General features: G+C 37.3%; 1 protein-coding gene across 1 annotated transcript; it reads right to left on the reverse strand.

Annotated features, from left to right (window-relative positions):
* Nucleotides 1–5,857: 5,857 nt before the first annotated feature.
* Nucleotides 5,858–8,077, reverse strand: LOC137955745 (GDSL esterase/lipase At1g54790). The gene is made up of 5 exons (XM_068802844.1): nucleotides 7,660–8,077; nucleotides 7,194–7,388; nucleotides 6,790–6,956; nucleotides 6,421–6,691; nucleotides 5,858–6,317 (listed from the first exon to the last, which is right to left on the reverse strand). Exons 1-5 carry the CDS (start codon nucleotides 7,898–7,900, stop codon nucleotides 6,049–6,051), a joined length of 1,143 nt encoding a protein of 380 aa, XP_068658945.1. The 5' UTR covers nucleotides 7,901–8,077; the 3' UTR covers nucleotides 5,858–6,048.
* Between the last annotated feature and the right edge of the window lie 2,879 nt (nucleotides 8,078–10,956).

The following is a 10,956-nucleotide window of genomic DNA, read 5'->3' on the forward strand; positions in this document are numbered from 1 at the left end:
TTCCCGTGTGTTGCAAGCGGCGTGTGGAGGTGTGTAGCCCTGGGTGGAGGGGGCGACCTAGCGGAAAGGGCGACCAGAGTGTATTCCTGCACCATGGCCCATCGCTATAAGCGAAAAGGGCGACCAGAGTGTGTTCCCACACCTTAGGGCCTTCGCTAGAGTGGGCCGTCGTAACAAGTTCTCACGTGGCATTCTTTTGTAGAGTCTTTATCACTTCGTTCATCACCTTTTTCCATTTTGGATCAACTAATGTATCATGCACATTACTAGGAATAGAAACCTTGGATAATTGAAAACCAGCAAATGCATACGATTTAGTCAACCTAGGGGAGGACACATAGTTGTTGATTGAGTATTTGGTCTTGCCTTCAAGATCCGGCTCATACTGTTTCTTTGGAACTCCCCTATTCAATCTTAGTGGATATCCAGGAGTTATATTTCCTGTAAGAACACATGTTTCAATAAAAGAATCAAATACAGGATTCGTATTTACCTGAGGAGGAACATTCTGGGTTGATTCTTCAGTTGATGGTGCAAACGAAGGCAACTTTAAAGATTCTTCAGGAGCAATTAATGATTCACTCTCAGATTCATGGTTGGGAGCACAATCTTGTTGCACATCATGACGACCTAGTTGGTTAAAAAATTTATTCACCGCTTCTAACTCAGCACCTCCACTATTCTCTTTATGACTAAACAATTCGTTCACCGCTTCTAACTCAATAAACTTAGCCCCTCCACTATTCTCTTCACTTGAGCTCTCCCCCTAAAGAGAATTCTGAGAGACTCCCCTTGAGTAATAAGGTTTTAATTCATGGAAAGAGAGATCTAGAGTTACATGAAGTTTTCGGGTGTGTGGATCATAGCACCGATATCCTTTTTGAAAATCAGAATAGCCAACAACAACACATCGGTTGGCCCATGGATCAAGTTTATTTTGCAAGACTTTTGGGATATGAACATATACAGTACACCCAAAAACCCGGGGTTCAAGATTTGGAAGATGGGGAATGGAAATTAGGGAGTGTAGTTTTTGTTGAGGAGTTTGAAAGTCTATAACTCGAGAAGGTGTTCGATTGATAAGGTAGGCAGCAGATTTGACAACTTCGCCCCAATAAAAATGAGGTATGTTCATGTCTTTCTCTCTGCCAATCCATTTTTTTGGGGAGTATAGGTGCATGAGGTCTGATGACGAATTCCATGATTGTTCAGAAAATTACCAAGAGAAACATCGACAAACTCATTACCATTGTTAGATTGCAAAACACAAATTTGCTTCTGGTACTGAGTGTGTACCATTTGATGAAATTTTTGAAAAACTCGACACACATCACTCTTTTTTATAAGCAGGGATACCCAAGTCATTCTAGTGCATTCATCAATAAATGTCACAATATACCGAGCTCGAAAAATAGAGGGAACCTTTGCAGGACCCCAAACATCAGAATGAATAACTTCAAAAGGTTCAGAACTCTTATTCAAAGTCGGTAAACAAGATATACGATAACTCTTAGCCAGTTCACAAGTGTCACAATGAAAATCAAAATTATTCAAACATGAAAAGAGTTGTAGTCACAATTTCTTAAGATAACCAAATGAAAGATGATCGAGTCTTCGGTGCCATAACCATATAGTTGTTTGAGCACTACCTTCACTCCTTGCTTGATTTGCTTGACTGATTTTTAATCCCCCATTTTCTGTCAACTCCAAATAGTAGAGTTTGCACTGTCTAACACCATAACCAAGAATCTTCCAGGTTAGAATAGAATGTCTTCAAAGACACAAAAAAAGGGCCAAAAAGTTACAGTACAAGCAAGAGTTGAAGTAATTTAGCTAACAGACAATAAATTGTATTTAAGAGATGGAACAACAAGGACAATATCTAATTGAAGATTATTCAACAAGATAACTGATCCTTCCCCAGTAATAACGGATTGAGGAGAAGTTAGGACAAATTTTAACTAACTGGAATCCCTCGTCATGTGATCGGATGCACCTGTATCAATAATCCAAATTCTATTCTTAGAATACGCAGATAATACTGATGCTTTACCGATAATACCTGGATGGGCAACATTTGCCATAGGCAAGAGCTTGTCCCCAACAATCTTTTTTTGAGGTTTTTTTTGAACCAATATTCTCGTAACAACGTTGTTGCGAATGACCTTTTTCCCCGCAATGAGTGCATACCCGGTTTTCGCTTTTACTGATATTAGACGATAGCTCCCCATTGTCTGTCTCTGGGTTGTTTTGGATTTTGGGTCCGGTCCGGGAAGTAGTCTAGTTCGGTTCGGTTCAGTAGCCATGTATGGTTCGTTTTGGTATGGTTCAGTTCGGTTATGGTCTGGTTCAGTTTAGGCCCGGTTCGGTTTGGTTCTAGTTCTGGTCCGGTTTAGGTTCGGTTCGGATCCGTTGGGTTGACCCGTAGATAAATAAAGGAACAATGTTCCTAAGTTAACAAAAAAAATAAACGGAGGATCACCTTTGTCTTCTCCGTCGACGACATAGCAGTTCGCCTGCGATCAGGAGTCCCGCCGGATTTTGGGTGGCGGTGGCTCGGTTTTACGACGACGACAAGGCGTCTTCGATCACAATAGAGCGTCTTCGACGACGGTGACGGTGTGTCGGCGTACTTCAGTGGCGGTGGTCGGCGGCTTAGACGGCGGCATTTTTTCTGCTACGGGATAGAGCCGCGGAAACCGTCGGGCCACTGAGTGGTCGAAATTTTTTATTTTTTTTTAACTCTTTCTTTTTTGGCTATGGCAACGTCGACTTCCTTCGGTGCGGTGGTCTGCAGAGACAAAAGGGCCGGTGGTGCAGTCGTCGTCGGTCGTCGGCGACATTCTTTTGGCTACAGGACCGCTAGGATACTGAGTTGCAGGAAAAACAGAGTTTTGCAACTCCCCGATGATTTTTTTTTCGGTTACCTTCTTCGGTAACTACGGGAGCACTTAGCTCTGACCTTCGGCAACAGAAAGAAGAAGAGAATTCTCCCACTCTGATACCGTGTAAAACCGACTAAGACAAAGAACAAAGAATTTTTCCTATGAGTATTATTCTCCTTATGGAGGCTTTTTGTAATACATTTACACAACCTAATTTAGATCTTAGAATCATGAACAACACAATGAAACAAATCATTTCTAATAATTATGGTAATAATTTTCATAATTTACAACTCATTCCAACAGTTTGGGATTGCTCTAGACAAGATTTGGAAAGAATAACAAGGAAAATAGATTGTTCAATAAGTGACACGAATTGGGTAAGTGAGCTTCTCTTGAGACTAAGAAGGGACTTGGGAGATTAGATTAAGATGGGAAACTCTACTATGGTCTTAATAAGAATGTTACTCAGAAAAGAGTTTGCCAATCTCTTAACTGAATAGAATTACCTAATACTCACTTACACTAAGACACTTGACTCGAATTGACAATGGAATAATCACATAGGACTGATATAGACAAGTAAAGATAGGTTTCACTTAGTGAGAACACCTCTCACACCTGAACTCACCGACAAAGCCAATTGTAGAACCTCGTGAGGGAAGAGTTAGGGTCTGTTTGGAACCCCTAGAAAAGAAAATGAGAATTTGACCATTATTATTCCAAAAAATAGTTAGTGAAAAAAAGATAATGAAATTTTTTTCCTTTTTATTAACTAATTTTTGGGAATAATAATGGTCAAATTCTATTTTTTTTTCTTTTTCATGGGATTCCAAACAGACCCTTAGAGTTGGTGAGTCACACCAATAAAAACTTGTAATCCTCAATGTAAGGAGACGCAACCCAAGTGACCATTAAATCATAAAAAAAAATGATTTAAAGAAACACTACCCGTTGCCAGATCTGCGAGAAGCCTAACCACTCAGCAAAAAAATGTTGACATAAGCTTGATGATGGCTATCAAATTGAAACATTCCCCTCTATCCTTGAGATCTGTTTTTCTTCCAACTCAATGGCCTTTGTTAACCTTAAAGGGGGGGAACTACACTCTTCTAAGTTCCTTGACCACTCACCAGCCCACTCCTACAATCTCAAACAGCTCATGTGTCAATGGGTCCTATACTCCATCTAAGAAGCAATCCACATTAAATTTTAGAATTCTTCATGTCCCCGTCTTATCTCTTGCCTTATATGTGATCTTGATGTCTTAGGAGATTGACTTGTAATCTTTATCTCTTGTTTTTTGTAAGGTTAGTTGTGCATAAGAAAGTTAGTTGGGATTTCAATTATGTATCTTAAATTCTTTGATGTTATTGTCTTTTTATTAGTACCATTTGTTGACAGAGCATTATCTCTCTACTTGATTTTGATGATAATAAAACTTAATAAATCTAACAATGGTAATTCTAGAATTTCAGATGTATTTCCTCAAGAGACGCAAAAGTCAAAGGTCTAAGCAAGGAACTCGCAAAAACTTCTTAAAGACCTCGAGCTACACAACCGTATCAACTTGAAGAAACACCTTTAGAAATAAGAAGCAATGAATTGAAGAATAGAGTTTAGGAAATCATAAAAATAAAAAATAAAAACTCTGTCTATGTAAGATATCAGCACCAAACCTTCCAAATTTGAGGTACAATGGAAATTTTTGGAGCTTTAGGATAAAATTGCACTCCTACATGTTTTACTAATGCATAAATATGTTATATACACGTTAAAGTCACTTAGGATTATTTTTTATCATGCTTTGAAAAATTACTTAGTAAACTAACACTAAATTGATTGATCAACATATGCAAATGATCAATCAACCAGAAGTGCATAGGTAAAAAATATAACGCATGATTGATCAACCAGAATATAGCCAAAATGTGCTATAAAGTATGATCGATCAATGATGTCATGCAATGTAAAATTATATTGATTGATCGATCAACCTCTTGATATTAATCGATCATACATAAGTTTACCAACTAGGTACACAAAGCATAATCAATCATAACAATACCTTTGATTGATCATGCTTGTTAAGCACTGCCAGTAGGAATTATGAGCGATCGATCATTCCATATACAATGATCGATCAACTTAACTTGTTAGACCCAATAGAAGGATATTGATCGATCATACCATCAATCAATAAGTTATTTTCTGACAATAATATAATTGTTAAAGTCGATTGATTGATCAATACTTTGCACTAATCGATCAATGTAAAGTAGGTTTTTGTAAATAGGCAAAAAAATGGGTAGTTTAGCTTGGAGAACTTATAAATACCCCCACCAAATGTTGTTTTGAGAAGTTAATGAACAGTTTTTGGCATACCCATTGCATTCAACACACTTAAAACTTAAAATTCCTTTTGGAGTTCATTTTTTAGAAAGAAAGAGCATTGGTTGCAAATATAATTCATCCTTTCTCAAACCTACTCCCTGCATTCATACAATCAAGTTCCTAAACCATCACCATTGGCGGGAGGCTTGGACATTTCAAGGGAGAAGGTTATCTCTCCACAATTTAAAGGGTGTAACTTTTCTTTGTTTTATAATTTTTAAATTTCTTGATTGGTTCATCTAGATCCATTTCAAATCTAGATAGAAAAGCTTGCTAGATCTAGAATCTAGCTAATCTTATGAGAGATTGATTTGTAATCATGTATTTGAGCATACACATGGCTTAAGAGAGAACCGAAATCTCTTTCATATAAATTTCAAGCTAATAGAGTTTATATTAATGAAAATTTTCAAACATGTGTTCTTGGGCAGTGAAAACCAATAAGAGAACATCGAATTTGTTTTTACTTAAATATTACATACATATTGAAGTCTGCAATATTTTTCTTATTGCTAGTGTAATACACTCAATATCGTATTTTTAAATTTCTAGGGTGAAAATTGTCTAAGATTGAGCAATTTCATATTACCATTAGTCAAAGTACGAGTGGATTGAAGAACATGAAGAACAATATATAAGTGTAACCTTTCATTCTTTTCAATTAAATTATGCCGTTTGAACAAGCTAGTATCTGTTTCTGGTAAACTTTTGTCACTAATAACTTTGGTCTGCCATGGCTAGTCGAATGGAGCTTCAGGATTTCGTAATCCTAGAACTTGAGTTTAAGCAGGAACGGCATCTTCTCCGAGAACGGTGGGTCTGAGTATTTCCCGGTCAGAATCTGAGAGGTGACATGACGATTTGCCGCCTCTGTATAATGAATCCCGTCCCAGTTCACGTATTCACTCGGATCTTGACATGCTTTTACTGTGACCGACGTCCCGTTCAAGTTCTTCGTCTGCCCGCAGGTAATCCGACTGTCGTAATTCAATGGAGCCCCCCCACTTCCGCAACAAACTTGCATCGGCTGTTCAAATCCTGCAAACCAAAACAAAAGAGTCATCCCAAGAAATTCGTCTATTGTTGTTTAAGATCAAACAGTTGATACTGTGAGTTGAAGTTTGGATCGAATTGAACTTGCCGTATCGAGAGTAATTTGCGATGAGGTCCAGTTTGATCGAGAAGATGTCGACGTAGGTCACATTTGCATCAGTGAACGAGCCAGTGAGTTTTTTACAGAGTGCATGGAGCTGCAAATTGAAAAGCTTGGCGGCCTGATTATGGGTACCCACACATCCGAGCTCGTCAAGCTTCGATGGATCGGTTCCAAACTTGGCAATGTTCTGAGCTAGACAACCAAGCGGCCCTGTGTTATGGATCCAAACCCGTCTAGCGCCCTGTTCGTAGAGTTTCTGAAAGAAAAGAAGAGGGAAAAGAGCGGATTTAGAGTACGAAGGTAGACATCTAATCGTTTTTTATGTTAAGAACAGAAAGGAAATTGAATCTGAACCTTGATTCCTGCCTCAAATTCGGCTAGAATGAGTGGAATGGAAGCGATTACTTGGTCCTCTGTTTTGGAGTAAAACGCACCAGCGAGATCGTTCTGGCCGATGTCAAACATGTAAAGTCCCTTCTGGAAATAATCCGATTGAGGGAGGAATTTATCTCGTTTACTACCTGGAAGGATTATTGGATCAACAAAATTTTCTTCTGGAGAAAGACAAGAAGGAAAAAGTAAGGAAAACCATCTTCTGCCATGAAAGGAGAATCGAGATCCGAAGTTGAACAATGAAATGTCCTTTGTTCCTCAGTGTTCACGAACTGGCGATGATGGCATCTCTCTTTCTCCAAGTCATCTAGGAACTTAAATGGGGAGAGCGATGATCAACAGGAAAAGGATTGAGAATTGTGTACCTGAGAGTTCAAGCACTCGAGACTTGAAACGGAGGAACTGGGCGATCTGGATCCCGAAGGAAAAGGGACAGACGGAAGATGCCGTCGCCGGAAGTACGGTGGAGCCGGCGGCGGCAAAATTACAGCCTTTATTGAAGTTTGGTATACCGATCGAGTCCAGATAAGCGTTCAGAAATGGCATATCCATCGCATCCACTGCAAAACAAACAGTGGATCGTATAAAACACAGAAGATTTCGATTAAAAGGAAAGAGATTTGATATGACAAAGTTGATTTTATGCATTCGAAGCAACAGAACGATAGATAGTCGCATTATTTTCTCATGAAAAATGCAAACCACTCCAGAAACAGAGCTAAGAAAGCCCAAAATCAGAAGCTGCAAGCTCCCATTAAGTAGAGAAAATGCAGGAATTTGGAGAACGAAAACAAGTAACCTATAAAATGTAGAAGGGAAAAGAAGACATACTGAGGAGGTCAACGATGAGCCGTCCATCGCAGAACCGGCCGGACGGCTTCTTGAAGAACATCTGCCCATTGGGCGATTCGAGACTCTCACCGACGCCGGCTACCAGGTTGCCAGTATCGGAATTCGAATCCCCGAAATTGAATATCGCCGGATAGTTGAAATCAACACCCGATGCGATTACAAGCAGAGGAAAAAACAGAAGAATGCACGCCCACGATGGAATCGAACATCTGGCTCCCATATCTTAGCTTCAACTCCGCCAACTGCTCCGCCTCTGCTACTAGTGGGGATCTAATTTAAGGGGAAGAAGACAAAGAGGATGCGTTGGGTGAAAGCGCAGCACAGAGGGTATGTTACAAGTTACTCCGAAATGGAGTAATTCCAAGCTTTTCTTTTCGGAGGAGAGGGGTTTCTGAAGCTATTTAGTCCTCCCCAAGGACTGGACTAATCAGCTTCAAATGACCAAGGACTGGATATTAGCATACGATGATGTATTTGTATTGAATTCTTTAATATTGTAAATAATTTCTAGTGGCTCAAGTTCTCTTTAATAGCTCTCTATTAGGATCTATTAGTACATTCTGAACGGAAAAGTACTTTCATTAGTGAAAATAACCCAAAACCCTCTAGTATATACTATAAGTGGTAAGTGAAAGTGAATTACATAGATAATTCATTTTCACTCATTCTTAAAAAAATAAGTGAAAGTGAAATCACTCCTTAAGCCTAGTGAATTCACTTTCCCTCCTGCAGTAACTCGTTGTCTCGCTCTTGTTCTGCTCACTCTGCCTTCTCACTCTTAGGTAATTCATTTTTACACATTCTAGAAAAAACAAGTGAAAATGAAACCACTCCCTAAGGCTAGTGATTTCACTTTCACTCACGCACTCACATGCTCACTCGCCCTATCACTCTTGTTTTGCACATTTTGCCCTCCCACTCTTGCATTTGAATATAATAAAATCAAATATTTTAAAGTATTTTTATATATTTTATTAAATTAAAAATGTTAAATTATTTTTTAATTATTTATTAGTTTAAACAAGGTGAAATTTATCTTAGTTTATTAATAGAATAGTTAAATAAAATTATCTTATAAAAATTAAATCTATTAGAGTAATTTGATATAATAAAATACTCTTTTTTATTTATATAAATTCATGATTTTAATATTATATTTGATTTCTAATTTAAGAGTGAGAATTTAGATATTAAAAATTTAAAAATTCGATTAAGTATTTAGATATTATAAAAGTAAGTATTTTTTAATCATTTTATTTTTATATTTAATTAAATAAATAGTTTAATTTGTTTAAAAATTCTTATATTTAATTTTAAAAAGTTAAAATATATTTTTTAGTCATATAAAACTATCTAAAATAAAAATATAATCAATTATTTATTTTTAGGTTATTTTATTAAAAAAAAGTTAGGAGGGAGATACTTGTAAATTGTTATACTTTTAATTTTGTCTTCTAAAAAGTGGTATAAATCCTAGAGTGGATTGGTAAATGAACTGGGTTCAATTGGACCCTACTCCATATCCAAGTCCAAAAACTTAAAAAACTAGGAACAATGAAAAACTTTACTGATCCAAAGTTTTATAAAGAGAACAGCAGCCCTCTTCTGTTTAGATCTAGTATAATTCTCTTTCATTTTCTCTCTCATCTTCCATGGACATCCAATCAATTCTTTTCTCTTTTTCTTTCTCTCTCTTCTCTTCCTTTTATTTTCTCTCCACTTTCTGTGTTCCAAACTAAATCGAAGTGAAAAGACAATATGAGAGAAACAATGTTTCTCTTTCATTCTCTCACTTATTTTATGTGGGCATCCAAACAAGTCTTCTTTTTCTCTCTTTTTTTCTCTTCACTTTTTGTGTTCCAAACTGAGTTTAAAGAAATATAGAGTTTCCCACTCTTGAAATAGCGAAGAATCATCATAGAGCCCGGTTTTTGCTTCCATGAGAATCAATTGATGAGAGGAAGTCTCCTATGATGATTACCAACAAGGCATTAAGGACCTGTTAGTGTGTTTTCTAGGTCATGTTGGAAAATCATTTCCACATACCACCAATTTCTGGTAAGCATTATGCCTCTCCATTTCTTGGAAAAGTATCTCTCTAGAAATTGTTGGTAAGGTGGGGACGGTATTGAAAATTTTAATTTTCACACATTTAAATAGGAATTAGTTTTTTGCATGAGATAGGGTTTAACTAAGGGGGGGTAGTCAACATGGCTCAGGACATAAACTTTAGGCGCATTACTCAATTCATGTCCTAATATCGTTATGGAGCACCAAACTTCATGTCATGTACATGATCATCTATGACTCAGGAGTTCATGTCCCAAGAGTAAACGACGGAAAGTGTTTTCCGCCCTATTTTGAGAATCATGTACATGACACTATCGCGGGGCTCTCTCTACCGCACCCCCTCGCTCATTTTCTACTCTCTCGTTCCCGCAACCCTCTCTAGTCTCCACCGCCCCTCTCTACGGCGTCCATCTCTCGCTGCGAACATCCTTTCATTTGGTTCCTTTCTCTCCCGCTCTCTTCTCTCTTGGTCTCCTTCTTCCTATCTTGGTCACCTTCTTCCTCTCGCATTTTCTTCTCCCTTTTCCCTTCTCTCTTCTCCCTCTCGCTTCTCCCTTCTCTCTCTCGGCCAACCTCTCCCTTCTCCAACCCGAAATACCTCTCGCCTTCGGGAAACTGGTCACTGAGTGCTTTCTCGAGTTTTGAGCATGCGACTCCCATGACCATGAACAACGTCAGAAGAGCACGGGAATGAGGCGATTTCCCTCAGCAACATCGTATCTTGCACCATGAAAGTACAGACAGAAAACCCTTGCCATCTCAAATTGGGGTTTTAGGGTTTCAAAATAAGTAAATCAACAGTGGAGGACAACGCAATCGAGCTCGGCGGAGGAAATTAAAATTATTGTATTATATTAGTGATTTATTTATTCCTTATATATATATATATTATTTTTTTAATTACCGTATTGTTTTAGTGATTTATTTATTCATTATATTTATTTTTAATGTCTATATTCCTTATTTAGCTATTCATTATATTTATTTTTAATTACTATATTATATTAGTGATTTAATAGTGGTAATTAAAATATTTTTAAATCAAACATTTGATCAATTATTTTGGTTTAATTAACCCATTTTTATAATTAATAAAACCAATGGTTTAAATTTAAAAAAAATATTATTAATCAATAATACATAAAAATATATAGTGTGTTAGAGTAAACATTTGATCAATTCTTTTTGTTTAATCATTCATTTTTT

The sequence above is a fragment of the Aristolochia californica genome, unplaced genomic scaffold, assembly GCF_029961685.1.
Source record: "Aristolochia californica isolate CCGP_79_NKW_82.1479 unplaced genomic scaffold, dmAriCali1.0.hap1 SCAF_2, whole genome shotgun sequence".
In the NCBI taxonomy this organism is placed as follows: Eukaryota; Viridiplantae; Streptophyta; class Magnoliopsida; order Piperales; family Aristolochiaceae; genus Aristolochia; species Aristolochia californica.

Coding starts and splice junctions, on each gene's coding strand:
- LOC137955745 (XM_068802844.1), bottom strand. CDS start 7,900: ATGGGAGCCAGATGTTCGATTCCATCGTGGGCGTGCATTCTTCTGTTT. Junction 6,957..7,193: donor TCGAGTGCTTGAACTCTCAG/GTACACAATTCT, acceptor TAATCCTTCCAG/GTAGTAAACGAGATAAATTC. Junction 6,318..6,420: donor CGCAAATTACTCTCGATACG/GCAAGTTCAATT, acceptor TTTGGTTTGCAG/GATTTGAACAGCCGATGCAA.